The sequence below is a fragment of the Scyliorhinus canicula genome, chromosome 7, assembly GCF_902713615.1.
Source record: "Scyliorhinus canicula chromosome 7, sScyCan1.1, whole genome shotgun sequence".
NCBI classification, from domain to species: Eukaryota; Metazoa; Chordata; class Chondrichthyes; order Carcharhiniformes; family Scyliorhinidae; genus Scyliorhinus; species Scyliorhinus canicula.
In genome coordinates this window covers 177,718,181-177,739,223 of record NC_052152.1, presented here as the reverse complement: position 1 = coordinate 177,739,223, position 21,043 = coordinate 177,718,181, and the positions used below count along the sequence as shown (strand labels likewise).

The 21,043-nt window shown below is 47.5% G+C and overlaps 1 protein-coding gene and 1 long non-coding RNA gene across 4 annotated transcripts in view; one reads left to right on the top strand and one right to left on the bottom strand.

Moving 5' to 3' along the window:
• Window positions 1-12,110, bottom strand: part of LOC119969585 — a 78,786-nt gene extending 66,676 nt beyond the window's left edge. The window contains exon 1 of the long non-coding RNA XR_005461421.1: window positions 11,940-12,110. This is a non-coding gene — a long non-coding RNA (uncharacterized LOC119969585). The remainder of the gene's footprint in view (window positions 1-11,939) is intronic.
• Window positions 12,111-12,121: 11 nt separating this feature from the next.
• The window catches only part of LOC119969582 (transcription elongation factor A protein 1-like), a 70,784-nt gene continuing 61,862 nt past the window's right edge, over window positions 12,122-21,043 (top strand). The window contains exons 1-3 of one of the 3 annotated variants that reach the window (XM_038803374.1): window positions 12,122-12,385; window positions 13,782-13,844; window positions 18,742-18,847. In XM_038803374.1, coding sequence (XP_038659302.1) covers window positions 12,317-12,385; window positions 13,782-13,844; window positions 18,742-18,847 — 238 coding nt within the window. In that variant the 5' untranslated portion in view covers window positions 12,122-12,316. Of the gene's footprint in view, window positions 12,390-13,781; window positions 13,845-18,741; window positions 18,848-21,043 lie in introns of all 3 variants that reach the window. The other 2 variants (XM_038803373.1, XM_038803375.1) reach the window with 2 other exon arrangements.

Here is a 21,043-nt window from a genome sequence, read left to right as displayed (position 1 = left end):
CATTTATTTACAGAAATAAACCTTATAATCAGGCACCCAGTTTCCAATTTATAGGAAAACAATGAATCCCCACTTAATGACCAATACCTATTTACAATTAACAGATTCTCTTCTCTTGCTTTAAATATAAAATAGACTTTATTTGTACAGCCAAAAGTTTCAAAACAAATTAAATCGAAGACCTCCATATTCTATACAAAGCATTACATTGCAAAATGCCCCACCTCTAAGACCCTTAACATATCTTTTTGAAAACCCATTTAATTTTAGAAGTTCCTTTCTCTCCAGCATTTGTTTCAAGTCAGAAGGGTCAATCCATAACGTTTTCTCAATCACATTTTTAATCGGGTGTATATTCATTATCTACAAAACATTCAATAGGTATATCGTCTTCAGTAGCCCATTATATACCTTACTTAAATATTAGACAAATAGAATCTTATATCCACTGTCATTGCTTTGGTAACCAGTGTACTTTTAACAACCCTTTTTATTTTGTATGGTTCTCAAGCTTAAGAACAACATTTTCTACTCTCCCCTATCGGAAATACAGTATTAAGAAACCAGTCAGGAGAATTCCCATTTGGAAGATTAGCATGTGAATGGTGGGTTTTCTTAATGTTTTGTCACCAAAACATGCTTCACTATTGGCTGTTTCATCATAGTATGTGATTAAACATATCAAATGCCTGCAACAGTAGTAGACTCGCCAACTTTAAGGGCATTTCAGTGGTCACTGGATAGACATATGGATGAAAATGGAATAGTGTAGATCAGATAGGCTTCAGATGGTTTCACAGGTTGGCGCAACATCGAGGGCCGAAGGGCCTGTACTGCGCTGTAATGTTCTAAAACCAGCATCTGGTTTGAGAACATAACCAGTTCAATTGCCTAAGCTTCACAGTTGCTATCTCTTCTTTAGATAGGGGCGGCCGGTAGCATAGTGGTTAGCAATGCTGTTTCACAGCGGCAGGGTCCCAGGTTCGATTCCCGGCTTGGATCACTGTCTGTGTGGAGTCTGCACATTCTCCCCGTGTCTGCGTGGGTTTCCTCCGGGTGATCCGGTTTCCTTCCACAAGTCCGGAAAGATATGCTGCTAGGTAATTTGGACAATCTGAATCCTCCCGTTGTACCCGAACAGGCACCGGAATGTGGCAACTAGGGGCTTTTCATAGTAACTTCATTTCAGTGTTAATGTAAGCCTACTTGTGACAATAAAGGTTATTGAAAAGATTATTATTAAACTGCATCAGCTTTCTGAAATGACCTTGTAAGATTAACTGAGATGGGAGTCACGTTCTCTCAACAGAATTTTGATTTCAAGTTCTCCCAGACCTAATTTCCTTAATATCTAAACTAATATATTTAAAATGCCCTGAATATCAATTTTAAATTCTCCTCCAATCTTATTAATACCACGGGCGTGATTCTCCGGTCGCCGAAATCGCGTTCGCTGATCGACTGCAGAATCCTCATTTGTGCCAAAATCGGGGGCGGAGCATCGCAAAAGCTGTCGGGATGGTCTCAGGACATCTCCTGAGGCCCTCCCCCAATGGGCCGAGTTCCCGATGGCGTGGGGCGCTTATGTCCTTTTTTCGATGACCCCGCATGGCGGCTGGTACTGAACACAGCACCGCCACTGTCAGGGTGGGGGAGGAGCCATTCCGCTTGCAGGGGGGCCTTCGTCGAGGGTTGGGGGTGGTCCGGGATGGAGCGGCTGTTTACAGGGGAGCTGTTTTTGGCAGACTGGGTTTGTGCGTGGCCGGCGCAATGTTGCACGGCGCGTCTGCTGCAGGCCGCCCCGTGCGCAAGTGCAGCCACGGATCCGGCAATTCTCCAGCCGTATCCGCAGGTAAAGCTTTACACTGTGCGGCTGCTAGCCCCCTTGGTGCAGCTTGTGCGCTGTTTTTTTCTGGCGTAAAACGCAACTGTTCCCACAACGCCATCAGCACTTAGTCTGAAAATCAGAGAATCCAGCCCCACGTCTCAAATTTCACAGTACTACCCCAGCACAAATCATTAACAAGCATCATAAAGATGCCTCAAAGTTGTTTTTATGTTATCAATGAAATATCATGGGATCCTTTTAGTTGAACACATCACATTTTCAGCAAAACAGTTTTAATCTATTAATACCATACTCTGGCAGCATCATATTTATAGACCACATAAGCATTTGTTTAGATTCAATAATTTCCTTTCTGCATTTGCTGCCTCCTTGGGCTATTTCAGGGGCAGTTTACTCTGAAATGTATCGCCCTGTAGAAATGTGGCTTTTATTTCAATTGACCGTGAGGGAAGCACGGTAGCACAGTTGCTTCACAGCTCCCGGGTCCTAGGTTCGATTCACTGTCTATGCGGAGTCTGCACATTCTCCCCGTATCTCCATGGGGTTCTTCCGGGTGCTCCGTTTTCCTCCCACAATCCAAAGATGTGCAGGTTCGGTGGATTGGCCATGCTAAATTGCCCTTAGTTTCCAGAAACGTTAGGTGGGGTTACGGAGTTACGAGGTAGGGTGATGGCGTGGGCTTCAATAGGGTGCTCTTTCCAAGGGCCGGTACAGACTTGATGGGCCGAATGGCCTCCTTCTGCACTGCAAATTGTGCGCCCTCGACTCCCATGAATGAATACATGACAAAAAGAGCTAAAGAGATTGTTAAGATTACGGATGCAATTTTCCCACACTTTTGCACCTGGAGCTGATTACGTTGTGGCGGGTGAATAGTGGGAGAAGCCAAAACCGAGATTCGCACCAGACATCTGTGAGGCCGTCAAACCAATATTAAGGAGTCATAACAGAGCCGACCACAGCTGCAGCCTATTTGTTCTATCAAACTCTCCCAGGACAAGCCTTGCTGCAACTTCTCTTATCAAAGTCCAATTCAGCCCCTTTGACTGTGACAGCTGAGGTTTATTTCAAAAAAGGGATTAGTCTTATCAGTTGTGATAGAACTTCACATTCCTGAATTCACAAGTGCCTCCTCGAAGGAACGGGTCCCTGTCTGATGGGATTATTAGTGGACTGGATGTCGTGTAACCTTTGATGTCTGAACAGTGTGACTGTACTCTCGGAGCGTCAGCACCATAGAGGCAGCTGCCAACAACCAAACAGTAAAGAGCAGGAGTTCACCACCTAGGACCCTCTTACAGCCAAACAGTAAGTATCTGGATGAGCAGATGGCAGCTGAATACGACCTCTCTAATGTTGTTGGCAGAGGTCTGGGGTCCAGAGGCTCCTGATCTGGGCCGGAGTAAATGTGCATAGGCAGCTGCCAGCAATCAAACAGTAATGAGCAGAGCAGCACCACTGAGAACCCTCTTGTGGCCAAATGGTAAGTGTCTTAGGTAAGGGAGAGCGGACCACCGGGAAGGCCCTCATCACCTTGAGATTCTCATGAGACAAGACTGTGCCCGTCCGCTCTACATCCTGTCACCCCATATCACACCTTCCTTACCCCAACCACACTGTTCCCCTCTCCAAGGGTCCATGTCATATCACTACAGGGTGAAGAGCATGTGCTGGCACTAGAGTGATGATAACTTGGTTAGGAAAGCTCTGGTGCTCCTCAGGATTGGATTAAGTCGGCCTCCTGTCTTTCTACTGACAGCACACACACACCCATCCTAATGGTGGGAGTCTGCATTGGGGGGTTTTGATCTTGTGCCAAAGGGGCAGCGGGGGGGGGGGGGGGGGGGGGGGGGAAACAGGGGGCTAGAACAGGGCATGGGGGTGCAAGTAGGCCTGCTATGAAGATTAAGTAAGAGGTTTCACATGCATCAGGTGTGACATGTTTAATGGTGAACATTTTAATCTGTCAGTTGTCCATTCCCCCTAGCTATGGACTGTGACCGTACCTGTGCCCACTCAGTGCTCCTCACTCTTCTTGATCTTCCGTAGTCTAGTGCTTGGTCTAGATTTGTTCCCAGTATGCACATCAGAGATGGAGGCAGCCTGCTGCCTTCCATGCCCAGTGGCCTTTGATGTACTTGATGGTCATCTAGTGGAGAGCCTAGACCTGGAGTGCCCCGGCCGACTTCCCCGAGTCATAGGCATTGCCTTGCCACCCTGTTCTGCCGACTGCTCTTGAGATGTGCTGGAGTTGGAAGTGGGGGATTCAAAAGGACTGAAGACCAACTTAGGTCACCTCAATGGAAGGCACCGGAATGGGCTCTGGTAATTCCTCCTCCCGGAGGGTGCCGGTAGAGCCTCGAGTAACTCCGTGGGATGGAGAGGCAGCTGGCATGAGCTCCAGAAGCCTCTGAGTCACCTGGCGTGCGAGTCCTGGAGTCTCTGCATTGTCTGCACAATGACATTGAGCCCTCAGCAATGGTCCTCAAGGACTGAGCCACGCTCTGGAGTGCCTTGGCAACGTCCACTTGTATCTGGGGTATGTCCCTCACCGAATGATACATGATGTTGAAGCCCTCGACCATGGTCGTCACAGACTGAGCAACACCATTCAAGGCGCAGATGTCGTGCTCCATGTTATCCACTGCGGTGGATAAGGTTTGACACCCTGGATATCTCTGAACAGGCAATAATGAGTTTGACACAAAACACAGGACACATGGCTTGAGTACAGCAAGTTATTTACGGTGATAAAGTCAAGATGAAACAAATCAAAGCAAATCCGAGTTCTTGAAATAAAAGGAAAGCATTAGCACCCAATGTGTTACCATTTGTGACGAGTGTGCTTGAACTTATGTTTGTGGGTGTTATATCTAAGTGCTCCCTATCACTGACTGTGACATTCGAGGCAGGTTTCCAATCAAGTTGCTCTGTTGATGCAGATTACCTTGGCTGTTGTCCTTTGATCAGTGAGTCTTGAGCAGGGACTGCCCAGGAGGATTTGCTCAGAAACATTTGCTGAGCAACCCTCAAGTCGCCACAGACACGGAGCGACGACTGGCAAAGAGATGGAAGATTTGGTGCTCACATCCGGGGCTCTGAGAAGAGTCCACAGAGATGACAGCCACCTTGTCTGCCATTCTGAGGCGAGTCCTCAATTCCCTGATCTCAATGAAGGATGGCCAACCATCAGTGACACTAGTTGGCACCTCCATCTCCCATACAGGTATTTACCTCCTGAAGTCAGTGTCTGTGTGAGGGCTTGCAGATCCGAGCACAACCCCATGTGTCATTGCTCTGGAGCTGCCTCTCCATGAGAGTCACCACTCTTTCAATGGATGAGGCTGTGTGTGAGAGCCCAGGGTCAGCACAGTGCCCATGTTCCGCCATGCGCTCCATGACAGAGATCATGGCATACAACCCCTCAGGGATCTCCAACAGATTTTCCCACTCATCCTGCTTGACATCCAGCATTTGCCACCTTATGGACGACTCCAGAGACTCCTCACCATCCTTGGACTCAGCATGGTCCGTCTCCAGCAGTTCTCCGATTGGTGGCAAACTGGATGCTCCCCGACTCCACCATCTGCTCCAGTGAGAGGATGTGGCCTCACTGTTATGCCCTAATATATCATCCGACATGTTCACTGGCGTGTCAGTATATGCGCTGGTGTGGGCCATAATGGAACACGGCAGCCGTCCACCTTGCTCACCCAATGTGAACGCGATTCACACTGGCTGCCACTAAGCGGGCAGCCAGCGTAATTTCACAAATTTATATTGGAGTCGGGCAGGACTGGGATTCACGGCCGCTTGTGGAGTTTAAGAATAAGAGGTCTAACACAGAATTGCTGCAGTGCAGGAGGCCATTAGGCCCATCAAGTCTGCAAAGACCCTTGAAAGAGCAACCTACGTAGGCCCACTCCACCACCCTATTCATGTAACCTCAGCTAACCTGCATACTTTTGGACTTTGGGAGGAAATCGGAGCACCCAGAGGAAACCCACAGACACGGGGAGAAGGTGCAAACTCCATACAGTAACCCAAGGCCAGAACTGAACCGGATCCCTGGTTCTATGATGCAGCAGTGCTAATCACTATACGCTCTGGACCGATTAAAATGGAAAGGAGAATTATATTTCACTCAAGGGGTCACTAGTATATGGAATTCTCTTCCCCAGAAAGCAGGAGGCTGGGTCATTAAATTTATTTAAGGCAGGGTTGGACAAATCTTTGATCGACAAGGGAGTTGAGGGTAGGCAGATGGCAAAGTGGAGTTGAGACCACAACCAGATCAGCCATGCTGAATCGTGAAGCTCCCTCAACAGGCTAATTTGTCAACTCCTGCTCCTGAGGCCTATGTTCGAAATCAGATTTGATGGAGGTGTTCAGAATCATGAACAGTTTTGATAAAGAAACTGTTTCCAATGACAGTGTTGGTAATCAAAGGCCAATAACTTCAATGAATGGAAACATCAGGGAACATTTTTATGCGGAGTGAAATGTTCTGAACTGTAATACAATGCCAGAAGGGGCGGTGGAAGTAAACTAAAAAGTAACTCTCAAAACAGAATTGGATAAGTAGTTTATGGAGGGAAAAAATTACAGGCCTATGGGGAAAAAAAAACACGGTAGCAGTGGTTAGCACCATTGCTTCACAGCGCCAGGGTCCCAGTTTGATTGCCAGCTTGGATCACTGTCTGTGCGGAGTCTGCACCTTCTCCCCGTGTCTGCGTGAGTTTCCTCCGAGTGCTCCAGTTTCCACCCACAAGTCCTGATCTGGAAATTCTGAATTCTCCCTCTGTGTACCCGAACATGCGGCATGGTGTGGCGACTAGGGGATTTTAACTTCTTTGCAGTGTTAATCTAAGCCTACTTGTGACAATAATAAAGATTATTTTTAAAAAAGTCATAAAGCATGAGTGGAAACACTGGGTAATCAGAGGAAATGCAAAACTATTTTTAATTTATATTCTTAAAACTCCAACAGCAATTAAAACCTGAAGCAATGAGACTTAATACTTTTGCAACCATCAAATTTAATTGCCAAAGTTGATTAGTAATTAACACTTAAATCACATTGGACTTCAAATGGCTTAACTTTCAGTGATGAATTTAGTTTGTTTTGGAGTTAAATGCATGTTTCTTAATCCGTTGATTTTCAACTTGGAATATAAAACTGTTGTGAACGTATTGTACTAACCATTCACCACTGTATTACATTATATCACACTGTTGCCCATGTGGGCTCCACCTATGGACCACAGGGGCTGTTTAGCACAGGGCTAAATAGCTGGCTTTGAAAGCAGACCAAGCAGGCCAGCAGCACGGTTCGATTCCCGTAACAGCCTCCCTGAACAGGCGCCGGAATGTGGCGACTAGGGGCTTTTCACAGTAACTTCATTAGAAGCCTACTCGTGATAATAAGCGATTTTCATTTCATTTGTACTGTACTACACAGAATGCATCATGTTGGTGCCCTTGTGGGCTCCGCCTCCTTGAGGGGAGGTATAAAGAGCAGATGCCCTTTCGGCGACTCTCACTTGCAGAGCAGTCGCAGGCAGGCACTGTTCACTTCAACTCTGTACCGTCGCATTAATTTAATCGACTGCATCGCTATGGAGCAGCCCTCAAACCTGACCGAATGGAACTCGACTCTCAGGCCGCGGAAGTCAAAGGGATTTTTTTCACACTGGATCTGATGTTGAGGCCTACCTCGCTGCCTCCTCCTCGCCCACCGTCACCGACGAACAGAAACTGAGCCATCGAATCTCTATACAACTCGAACCCTCCACATATGCAGATGCCCTCGCGATGCTGAAGTGCCCATATGTGAGGCCAGTGAACGAAGTGTATGCGCTGCACCTCCTCACCACCAACACCCCGGGGAAATCGCTAGAAGACTACCTACGCGACCTCAAAGTCCTCGCGCGAAGTTGCAACGACCAGGCCGTCAAGGCCTCTCAACATATGGAACTCGCCCTCCGGGACGCTTACGTGGATGGAGTCAGGTCCAACTACGTCAGACAGCGCCTGCTCGAGAAAGGCGCCCTCGACCTAGAAGAGATGGTAAAACTAACCATCTCCCTAGAAGTAGCGTTCCAAAGCCTCAAACCGTTCCCGTCCGATCACGCGACCCCCTCGTGGACCCCTGACCAGAGTACCCCAGATCTGTGCCACGTGGCTGCCCGTTCAACCCAGGGGATACCCTGCTATTTGTGCGGCCAGCGCCAGCACCCCAGGCAGCACTGCCTGGCTCGGAACGCGAACTGCAGCAAAAAGGTACACTTCCCCAAATTTGCCTGGCCAGGTCCAAACCCTCCAAATCGCAGGCCCGACTCTCGGACTCACAGGCCCGCAGACTTCGCAGTGTGGCTGCGTGCCTGCCGGCTCCGCCCCCTTCAGACGCGTCATCTACCTCGTGTTGTCCGTGGGGGTAGCTCCGCACAACACGTGTGACTCACGGGGGCCGCCATCTTGGACGCCGTCTCCCACGCGGCCCGCCATGTGCGACTCACTTGGGAGCCGCTATCTTGGACGCCATCTTCCTCACCGCCCGACATGTGCAACTGATGGGGGCCGCCATCTACAACGCCGCCAGACACATGCGACCGGCGGGGGCAGCCATCTTGGGACCACCCCATCACCTCCGACCATGCCGGGTACCCGCAACTCAGCGCGGTCACCCGCAACTCAGCGCGGTCACCCTCAACCAGTCACGACCAAAACACCTCCGAAACTCCATGATGACCGTCCGGGTCAATGGACACGAAACTCCTTGCCTGTTTGACTCCAGGAGCATGGAGAGCTTCATTCACCCAGACATGGCAAGGCACTGTTTGCTCGAAATCTTCCCTGCACTTCAAAACAATGTCCCTCACTTCCAGATCGCATTCAGTGCAGATCTGGGGGTACACAGTCACAAACTTCACGATACAGGGCGCCAAGTACACCAATTGTAAACTATATGTACTCCCTGATCTCTGCGCTCCTCTCCTGGCGGGATTGGACTTCCAGTGCAACCTCAGGATCCTGACCCTGAAGTTCGGCGGGCCCCTATACCCTCTGTAGCCTCGCGACCCTGAAGGTTGACCTTCCCCCACTCTTCGCAAATCTCACCGCCGACTGTAAGCCAGTCGCCACCAGAGGCAGGCAGTACAGTATCCAAGACAGCACTTTTATCATGTCCGAGGTACAGCGACTCTTGCGGGAAGAGATCATCGAGGAGTAATAGCCCCTGGGGAGCTTAGGTGGTGGTCGTCAGGACCGGACAAAATAACCGAATGGTTGTAGACTACAGCCAAACCATAAACCGATACACGCACCTCGATCGTACCCCCTCCCCCGGATAGAGGATATGGTTAATCAGATCGCACACTACCGAGTCTTCTTCACAGTGGACCTGAAGTCCGCATACCACCAGCTCTCAATCCGCCTGGAGGTCCGCCACTATACGGCCTTTGAGGCAGACGGCCGCCTCTTCCACTTCCTCCAGGTCCCCTTCGGCATCACAAACGGGGTCTCGGTCTTCCAAAGAACGATGGACCGAATGGTGGACCAGTACAGGCTGCGGACCACATTTCCGTACCTGGACGTCACCATCTGCGACCACGACTAGCAGGACCACGGCGCCAGCCTCCAGAAATTTCTCCAAACCGCCCAAGCCCTCAACCTCACTTATAACAAGGAGAAATGCGTTTTTTGAACAACCAGACTAGCCATCCTCGGCTACGTCATGGAAAACGGAGATCTAGGGCCCAACCCTGACCGTATGCGCCCCCTCCTGCAACTCCCTCTTCCCCACTGCCCCAAGGCCCTGAAAAGGTGCCTTGGGTTCTTTTCGTATTATGCCCAGTGGGTCCCCAACTGTGCAGACAAAGCCCGCCCACTGATCAAAGCTACCATCTTCCCACTGGCGGCTGAGGCCCATCAGCCGCATCAAGGCAGATATTGCCAAAGCTGCGGTGCGCGCAGTGGACGAGTCCGTCCCCTTCCAGGTGGAGAGTGACGCACCCTCGCCGCCACCCTCAATCAGGCGGGCAGGCCAGTAGCATTTTTCTCCCATTCCCTCAACGCCTCCGAAATTCGACACTGCTCAGTTGAAAAAGAAGCCCAAGTCAGCATGGAAGCTGTACGGCACTGGAGGCGCTAACGTGCTGGTAGGAGGTTCACCCTCGTCACTGACCAACGGTCGGTAGTCTTCATGTTCGATAATACACAGATCAAGAACGATAAGATCTTGAGGCGGAGGATCGAACGCTCCACCTATAATTACGATATAGTATATCGTCCTGGGAAGCTCAACGAGCCCCCAGATGTCCACATGCACCAGCGCGCACTCCAGGCCATCCCCGATGACCTCTGCCACCCGGCTTCTCCACTACATCAAGGCCCACAACCTGCCCTACTCTACTGAGGTCAGGGCCATGACCAGGGACTGCCAAATCTGCGCGGAGTTTAAGCTGCACTTCTATCGAACGGATAAGGCCCACCTGGTGAAGGCATCCCGGCCCTTTGAGCCTCAGTAACGACTTCAAAGGACCCCTCCCCTCCATCAACGCAACCCTTATTTCTTCAACGTCGTTGATGAGTTCTCCAGCTTCCCCTTTGCAATCCCCTGCCCGATATGACCGCGGCCACCGTCATCAAGGCCCTACATAGTATCTTTACCTTGTTCGGTTTCCCAACTTACGTCCACAGTGACCAGGACTCCTTGTTTATGAGCGACGAACTGCGTCAGTACCTGCTTGGCAAGGGCATCGCCTCAAGCAGGACTACCAGTTACAATCCCCGGGGAAAGGGACAGGTGGAGAGGGAGAACGCGAAGCTTTGGAAGACCGTCCTCCTGGCCCTACGGTCTAGAAATCTCCCAGTTTCCCAAGCTGGTCCTCCCCGACTCACTCCACTCCATTAGGTCACTCCTTTGCACAGTCACGAACGTGACCCCTCATGACCGCCTGTTTGTTTTCCCCAGGAAATCCACCTCCGGAGTCTCGCCTCCGTCCTGGCTGAAGACATCGGGGTCTGTCCTACTCCACAATCACGTAAGAAGCCATGAGTCCGACCCCCTGGTCGAGAGGGTTCAACTCCTTCACACCAACCCCCAGTGCGCATACGTAGAACACCCCGATGGCCGACAGGATAAGATTTCCCTCCGGGACCTGGCACCCACAGGTTCCCCTACCACCACCCCAACCTACACCGACCAGCACCCCCGCCCCTACATGGCCTCCACACCTCCTCCTAAACTCCCTCCCCTCTTCGCCGTCCCACAGGAATGAAGCTCCTGAAAACACGCTCCCGGAGTCCACGCCTGTGCCCACACCGACGAGTTCACCACCCATGCCTGCACCAACGAGTTCGACACCCGGGCCCGCTGCAATACCAGAGCTCCGGCGATCGCAGCACACGATCAGAGCGCCGGACAGACTGAACCTGTGAGCCCTTCACCCCCGCCGGACTTCAATTTTTTTTAACAGGGGGTGAATGTGATGAACGCATTGTACTTACCATTCACCACTGTATTACATTGTATGACGCTGCTGCCCATGTGGGCTCCACCCATTGACCATTGTACTGTACTACGCGGAATGTATCATGTTGGTGCCCTTGTGGGCTCCATCCCCTTGAGGGGAGGTATAAAGAGCAGCTGCCCTGTAGGCGGCTCTCACTTGCAGAGTAGTTGCAGACAGGCACTGTTCTAGTTGATTAAAGTTCACTTCAACTCTCTGTGGTGTGAATTGATGGTCGCATCAAAAACAAGTGGCTAAAAAAAATCCTTTTCAGACTATCGGCTCATTTGAGCGAGTTTACAGTCAGCAAAGAATGCCTCAGAACTCAAGTTACAGCTTTAGCTTCTTCACCCGCTCTCCACCTAGCGAACAGGCGATGATGAAAACTTCAAAAAGGACAAGAAACATTTCAGGTTCACATACATACATACATACACACACACACACACACACACTGGGACAACCGCCGAGCCCTCACCAAATCTCGTGATTCAAACCGCGGGTGGAATGCACTTCCTCCCGTTCCGCGCACGAGGAAATAGTTTCCGGGGAAGGAAGGGGCAAAACGCAGACCGCACCTAATAAAATCATTCCAAAGTTTGGGAGGCTAGACGTCGCGAAAACGGTGGCGTTCAAAGCACAGCAGACAACTCATCCAGAACCTTCTTCGGGCGGCAGGGGTGGTGGTGCACGCCGGGAGTTGTAGTCCCCCGGTGGCGGCGGTCAGAGCCGGGACTACAACCCCCAGCACCGCCCGCGGCCGCGGCGCCCAGGTCTGTGGATGGCTGGGGTTACGCGAGCCGCAGACGAGCGGCGGCGACGACGAAGCTCGAGCGCGGATGCTGGGGCGTCTGGATCTCTGTCTGTGCCCATGACTGCGGCCATTGTCTCTTCTCCTCCCCTTTAAACAAGGCGAGACAAAGGGGGGGAGGGACGAGGAGATCTGAAGGCGACGATGGGAAAGTTGGAGGAAATCGTGCGCATCGCCAAGAAGATGGATAAGATGGTGTCCAAGAAAAACACGGTAGGTAAGAGGACAGCTGTCGATGCCGGCGCCCATGTCGGCTGGTGCTTTCTCGTTGCTTCCGAAGACCCCGGGAGCCGGTGGGGGTTGCGGGCAGCCGAGTGCAGGGAATGATCAGGCTGCTCAGAAGCGGGTACGCCACCCTCGAGCCAGTGACCGTTAACTCGTGAGGGTAAAGTGCCGAGGTTTCCAGCGCCATGCCCATGCTGTTGGTAATGTAAATAAACGATCGAGGGGATTAGTCCCTGTGGACCCAGGGTGACTGTGTTAATATACATTGTCTGATGGACTTAAAAAGAGATGTGTAATAAAATATTCAGATTTATTTGCCCAAGCCGTCGGCCCGATGGGATTTGGGGTGGGAGAGTCACCAGCCTTGCTCAATGAAACTCCATGCCGAAGCCTGCATAGGAAATGTTGTCCTTAATCTCTACATCACAAGGCATGATTAGCACTAAAAGCCCCGGGATGATTTATCTTGATTTTAATTTTGACCCCCGAAATGTCTTCGGTGAGTGCTCACTGATGACGTAATTTAACTAATGAAATGTTTTGGGCAGACAAGGTTATTTGAAGATGTTCCATATTTCGATTAGAATAAATATTTCCAATAGTAAAGCTTGTTCCCCTTTTACGGAAAATGAACTGACTAGTAGTAGTTCCATATATTTTTCTTCAGAATTCTAGTCTTTTGTAGATTTAATTTTGTAACGTTAACAATAGTTGTTAAATGACTTGCATTTTATTTAAAATTTAAGTTAAGTCTATATTTTAACTGGTGTGTTCTGAATTAAATTAAATCAAAAATGTTTTGGCAGTGTCCACAGGTGATAACTTCTCATTCGCCTTGCACTTGACGATGTATCTACACTACATCCATAGTTTTAAGAATTCAAGCAGTGGGCTGATAATGTGGGCATAATCATTTCGAAGGTATGGGTGGGTGATTGGGAAACACCTGCATTAATAATGTGTGTACTGCAACTATGGGTGGTTATTACTTTTGGCATATTGGGTATTACTTTTGTAGCCATTGTTAGACACAGCAGTGCCAGAATTTTTAACCCCTCGGATCTATTTTTCGCCGCTGTGTTCTGACTTGGCATGCAAACACAGGTGCAGCCAGTGTCCAGTCTGTTCAAAATTTGGGAAAACGTAGGTTTTATCCTTACCGATGTAGATTTGACTTCAATATATTTCTGTCATTTTCGGTGTTTATTTGATAGCAAATATTTATATTAATTTACTTATTTTCCAAACATGCTTGATTAACAAATTTGGTCCTGAGGCTATAATTCAAAGAAGTGTCCGTATAGGATCGTTACAAGTGTGTGGCTCCTCAAAACCTTTCAGTTAATACAATAACCTATCACTCTGCTTTTTGTTAATTCTGCAGAATGGTGCTGTTGATTTATTGAAGGAACTTAAAAACATACCTATGACGTTGGATCTGTTGCAGGTAAATATAAATTTTACCTGCCTATTCTGGAGTAGTCTTGTTTTGTCTCCTTTTCTAGACCTTTTACATAAAACATATAGCTTATGACATACACAAGGGTTCTTCTGCATATAATTCCATGGCTGCCAGCTCTGCCCAGTTGGTGTGACTTTTGAGCTTGGGTAGTGAGTGTTGGCTGTGACAGGATCATCACAAAACCCCAATCTTTACTTACATAGCATACTTTCCAACAAAGGTCACTGGAATGGAAAGAGTTAACTAGGAACAGGTCAGAATTCAACCTTGTGACATTTTTGTTTTGGTTTATATGGTTGAATGCCTTCCATGCAGGGCTATTGGGAATTGCATGTTTAATTGCATTTACCAAGTTGTTGAAACATCTCAAAATATCACATTCTCTGAAATTGTTTTTTAGCGCAATAGTGTATATACAAATAATATTTTTGAAATTAAGCTGAAATTAATTCACAACTCTATTACGTAAACACACTTTAAAGTCACTTGGGTTTTGTCAGAAAATAATAGGACCAATTGTAGTGGGGCTTTTGGCACAACCTGTAAGTGACTTCATTCTGGATACTGATGTCGTTAATTTGCATGTAGTTGCATTAGTTGGTGTCCCTAGTTGCTTAAATGAACATCTTTTGATTTGGGAGAGCATGTGAAGCGAACAATAACAAGTTCTGAAAATCTCCTGTGATTCATGTGAGGGCACTTGCATCTTTTGGCTCTGCAGACTCTTGTGCATTCTATGGCACAGGAAAACCAGCCGAGGTGTGAAAATGAAGAGCATGGACTTGCTGGTTCTCAGCATGCATTGAAAAACAATGGTCGTTTTCCCTGGAAAGCCATGTCATCTACTTGATTGATCATGTGATGTCAGCAGTTCTTTTTCATTCATTCTTTCATGGGAAGTGGGCATTGCTAACTAGGCCAACATTTATTACCCACTCTGATTGTCTTTGAGAAGGTGGTGATGAGCTGCCTTCTTGAACCACTGCAGTCCATTTGGTGTACGTACACCCACAGTGCAGTTAGGGAGGAGGTTTTGATCCAATTATGTAGTTTCAAATCAGGATAATGTATGGCTTCGAAGGACTTGCAATAGGAGGTGTTCCCATGCCTTGTCCTTCTGGGTAGTAGAGGTCACCTGCTTGGAAGATGCTGTTGAAAGACGCTTCATGAATTCTCGTAGTGCATCTTGTAGATGGTGCACTGTGACTAGTCTGCCAGACAGTGCTCTCAATCTTGGCACAAGCCCCGGATGTTGGTAAGGAGGACTTTGCAGGGTTGAAAGAGTGAGATCTAACATAGTCTTTTCCAGTGCTTGGGTTGGTGCTGGATGGTCTGTCTGGTTTCTTTTCTGTTGGGCATTTAAGAGTCAGCCATGTTGATGTGGAGTCACGTGTCGGTCAGACCAGATAAGGATTTATTTTCTATTTACGAACCAGATGGGCTTTTGTTGACAGTTGACAGTGGCTTCATGGTTACCACCACAGAGACTAGCTTCAAATTTATTATTGAATTTAAATTCCACCAGCTGTCTTAGTGGGATTTTAACCTATAACCAGAATATTAGCCTCTGGATTTGTAATCCGGTGACATTATTACTAGACCACTGCCCCCCCAATTGAGTTGTGACCTCCTAAAACCTGACCAATGGAAAAGTAATGAAAAGTAACAATGGAAAAGAGCATCAAAGGAGCCTACCACTCCATCCCCCGACCTCACTTTGGCAAATCCGACCACAAGTCGGTATTCCTACTTCCGGCTTACAAACAGCAACTTGAGTGTGCTGAGCCAATGAAGAAAACCGTGCAATGCTGGTACAAGGAAGAGGACATCCTCCGTGACTGTTTGGAGACTAGATCGGTCCATATTCAAGGCCGCGGCAGCTAACCTGGCCGACTATGCAGCCACCGTCACAGACTTCATCTGTAAGCGTGTCAAGGACTGTGTACCGAAGAAGACAATACGGGCATTCCCCAATCGGAAATCCTGGCTCAACCAAAAGGCTCACTCCCTGCTGAAGTTCCGGACAGAGGCGTTCAAGTCTGACGACCCTGGCCTACATACAAAATCCAGGTACGACGTACGGAAAGCCATCAGGGATGCAAAAAGACAATACCGCATCAAACTAGAGTCCCAGGCCAATTACGCTAACCCACGACGACTATGGCGGGGCCTACACAAGATTACAGGCTAAAAAGCAAGGCCTGGTGGAATATCTGGGGCTGGAGCATCCCTACCCGATGGTCTGAACAAGTTCTATGCCCGCTTTGAGCAGTCAGCCAATGTATCAGTGCCACCCGCCCCAATGGCCCTGGACACACCCATATCCATATTGCAGCCTCAGAGGTAAGAGCTGCCTTCTTGAAAGTGAATCCACGGAAAGCGACGGGCCCCGACGGAGTCCCTGGGCGACCACTCAGAGCCTGCGCAGACCAGCTGGCGAGTGTATTCGCAGATATCTTCACTTCAATCCTCCGCTCTGAGGTCCCCACCTCCTTCAAGAAGACCACCATAATACCAGTACCAAAAAAGAATGAGGTAACTGTCAATGGCCACTGACTGGTGGCCCTAACGTCTGTTATCGTGAAATGCTTCAAGCGGATAGTCATGAGACGGATCACTGTCAGCCTCCCAGACGGTCTCGATCCACTGTAGTTTGCTTATCACCGCAACCAGTCCACAACAGACGCTATCTCGCTGGCTCTGCAATCAACACTTGAACACCTTGACAACAAGGACACCTATGTAAGACTGCTGTCCATAGACTACAGTTCGGCCTTCAACACCATTATCCCAACAAGACTAATAACCAAACTCAGCAATCTTGGACTTGACCCCTCCCTGTGCAGTTGGATCCTCTACTTCCTCACCAACAGATCGCAATGTCAGGATAGGCAACAGCACCTCTTCCACAATAGTCCTCAACACCAGAGCCCCGCAAGGATGTGTGCTCAGTCCTCCACTGTGCTCCCTATACACCCGTGACTGTGTGGCAACATTTTTTTTGTTATAAATTTAGAATACCCAATTCATTTTTTCCAATTAAGGGGCAATTTAGCGTGGCCAATCCACCTACCCTGCACATCTTTGGGTTGTGGGGGTGAAACCCACGCAAACACGGGGAGAATGTGCAAACTCCACACGGACAGTGACCCAGAGCCGGGACCGAACTTGGGACCTCAGCGCCATGAGGCAGCAGTGCTACTCACTGCGCCGCCGTGCTGCCCCTGTGTGGCAACATTTAACACCAACTCTACCTGTAAGTTTGCGGATGATACGACTGTGGTGGCCGCATCTCAAACAACGACGAATCAGACTACAGGAGGGAAATAAATTATGGTTACATGGTGCACTGAAAACAACCTCTCTCTAAATGTTGGAAAGACCAAGGAACTGATGATCGACTTCCGGAAGCGCAGTACGACACACTCCCGTCTGCATCAATGGCTCTGAAGTGGAGATGGTCGATAGCTTTAAGTTCCTGGGGGTCACCATTGCCAACAGTTATGATAGATAGAACAGTACAGCACAGAACAGGCCCTTCGGCCCTCAAGTTTGTCCTGGTCCACTCACCGTTGATGCAACAGTAAAGAAAGCCCAACAACGTCTCTACTTCCTGCAGAAGCTAAAGAAATTTGGCATGTCTGCATCGACTCTCTCAAACTTGTACAGATGTGCGATAGAGAGCATCCCACCCAGCTGCATCACAGCCTGGTATGGCAGCTGCTTAGTCCAAGATCGCAAGACGCATCACACAAACCTGCCACCCCCACGTTGATTCTGTATACACCTCTCGCTGCCTCAGGAAGGCAGACAGCATTATCAGAGACCCTTCCATCAGGCAGGAGGTACAGAAGTCTGAAGACTCGCACATCCAGACATAGGAACATCTTCCCCACAGCTACAAGCCTCCTCAACAACTCCCTCTCGGACTGATCTGTTCCCTGTAAGAACACTATTCATGATGCCCTATGCTGCTCTTGCTCATGTATTTGCTTTGTTTGGCTCCTTGTTCCACACTGTAACCAATCACTGTTTTGTGGGTGTACCATTTGTCAATGTTCCCTGTTGATTATTGTGTCTACTGTGTGCGTTTATCGGCCGCAGAAAAATATTTTCACTGTACTTCGGTACATGTGACAATAAATTAAATCATTGTTTTCCTTGTTCAAGGCACAAATGCCAGGTCAAATAATCAAAACTAAATCACTTTTTTTAACAACAATGCTGGTCTGCCAACTCCAGACATGTTACTCTTCCATACACAATCTGCAGCTTTGAACCAAACAGAATTTTGCCCTTGTGAGTAGTCAGAAAATCTGTTGCAGCTCTTCATGAAAATGGTCGGTGGGAGGGGAAAGCATTTGCCATGGGCACATGACCCTGAGGTGTCATTTTAGGCTTAGAATGCCTTCATGATTTGTGTCAGGAAGTCTGTGGGCAATTCACTGCGATTCTGCTACAGCTGCTCCAAGGTGCTAGGGATTGGATAATTCAACCTTTATGCATCTGAATCAACTGAATAGAAATAAAGACATTTTGGTAATACAGTATATACAGATCATAAATATATGTTGGGAAATGTGAATTCAAATTATTGATATAATAGTTCAATAAATGTGATAAATTAAACATTTTTAAGGTGATGAGTTTTGTTTGGCAGATTGGATTAATTTACTTATTAATAAAATATTGTGTAGAAATTACTAAGTTGTATTCCTGAACAGTGGAGCTTTTAATATCTTGCAGCTTTAAGATCTTTGGCCCAACCAATTGCAAGAGGGGTTTACTGCTAATATGGCTTGAAATATACGAGTTTAAATAATCGAGTTGTTTTTGTAAGTTCCAGGATTGTTTTTAATATCTGTTTCTTTTGTTCTTGTAGTCCACGAGGGTTGGGATGTCTGTGAATGCTGTTAGAAAACAAAGCACAGATGAAGAAATCACTACACTTGCCAAGTCACTCATCAAATCATGGAAAAAATTGCTAGGTAAAGTTGTGCTCTATTCATTGTAGGCTAGGCTAACACTAGCAGCATCCATTTTACCTGTTAGCTGTAATAGAGCAACTCCTAATTACGAGTTTGAGTGTAGCTTGTGAAAGATAAGTGTATTTTGGCCAGATAAAATATGTAGCCTCAATAAACACTGCAGGTTTTGGAGGGGGGGGGGGGGGGGGGGGGGGAATAAAAATTAAGTTGTTGAATGACATTCAAGATCAGAGGAATTTCATTTTTTTGTAAAATGAACTTTATGCATTGCAAAAAAAAAATCAAAAGTAAAATGTAGCAAATAGAAATTCTAGTGTGTTTCCTTTCACAAATACATCAATTAAAAACTGACATTTTAAAGGGCATTTGGCACAAGGGGAGATGGTGGCATAGTGATAGTCGCCGCACTAGGAATCTAGAGACCCAGGATAATGGCCTGGGTTTGAATCCCACCACGGCAGGTGATGGAATTTAAACTCCATAAAATATCTGGAATTAAAAGTCTAATGATGACCATGAAACCATTATCGTAAAAACTTTCACTAATGTCCTTTAGGGAAGGAATTCTGCCATCCTTATCTGGCTAGCCTACATGTGACTCCAGACTCATAGCAATATGGCTGACTCTTAACTGCCCCCTCAAGGGCTATTAGGGATGGGCAATAAATGCTGGCACAGCCTGCAACACCCACGTGAACAAATTTTGAAAACAAAAATCTAGGGTAAATGTTCACAGCTCCAGGGTCCCAGGTTTGATTCCTAGCTTGGGTCACTGTCTGTGGATTTGCACGTTCTGCGCGGGTTTCCTCCGGGTGCTCCAGTTTCCCAAAAGACATGCTGATGGGTAATTTGGACAATTAAACTGTTGTCTTTTTGTCCAGCCCAAGCAGCAGTGTCACCTTAATTAGTGCCTTAACCTGGAATTTGACTTTTATTGTTAGAAGAGTTCTACATTCACTGTCCTTGATAATGCTGCATGTTTGCAACAATGAGATCCTTAAAGTTGGAACAAGTCCACATTTTCCTAAGTTTATATAGTCTGGAACTACTCTTCAATGTCATAAATTACTTTCAAAATTTAAGTTCCTTTAGTCACATCTTATCATTTTTTTCTAACCCGCACAAACCGTTCTAATGAGCTTGTTGTCTGAACACAACAAACTAAGCCCAGAAGCTGTTCCAGTTGCCCTTCATTGTACCACTTTTAAGTTCATAATTTAATTGAGCACAACTTGTTCCATTACTCCCTATACCAGATTTTATATGTTGCATATTATATGATGCATCCTAATGGATTGATGTTGCTTGCTATTGACCTTGAAAGCTGCCGCAAAAATTAGGCGATCTGTGTGGCATGGATTTTCCCTTTCCCAATGTTAATTTGAATCTGATGTCGGGTCAGGGGATCTCCAGACATCTAGCACCAGTGATAAAGCAGGATGAGCAATTAAATCTCACAGAAGTATTTTCTCAAACAGCTATTCGGGAAGTAAAATTCACTGATCATCTTTCATATGAAATTATATTTTATAGAACAAAAGAAATGGGATATACACATGGAAATAAGGTGGAAGCAGAAACATAATAAATTTTATTCAAATATGCCATAACTTGTTCCCCGGCATCACATTTAGGGGTTACCCAAAGATGTGCTAGGGAAATCCCTCTAGAAACTTCCCACATAAATGTTTACCTGGTAATTGGCAAGAGGTGCTAAACTCTGGACAACGGTGTTGGGCTGGGACCTCCGACAGAAGCGATTTACATTGCTTTGGCAGCACAGTGGGTAGCACTGTTGCTTCACAGCTCCAGGGTCCCAGGTTCGATTCCTAGCTTGGGTCACTGTCTGTGGATCTGCACGTTCTGCGTGGGTTTCCTCCGGGTGCTCCAGTTTCCTCCCACAAGTCCCAAAAGACATGCTGATGGGTAATTTGGACATTCTGAATTCTCCCTTTGTGTACTTGAACAGGCGCCGGAATGCGGCGACCCGGGGCTTTTCACAGTAACTTCATTGCAGTGTTAATGTAAGCCTACCTGTGACAATAAAGATTATTATTATTATTAATAACTTCAAATGGTTCTGCCAGTTTTACCCAGATAGTTACCCAGAGTTAGAAGAAAAATAAAAAATCATTTCTAACTATGGAAGAAAAACCTTGGATACCCTGTACAGGCTTGTACGTCCATTGAGATTTC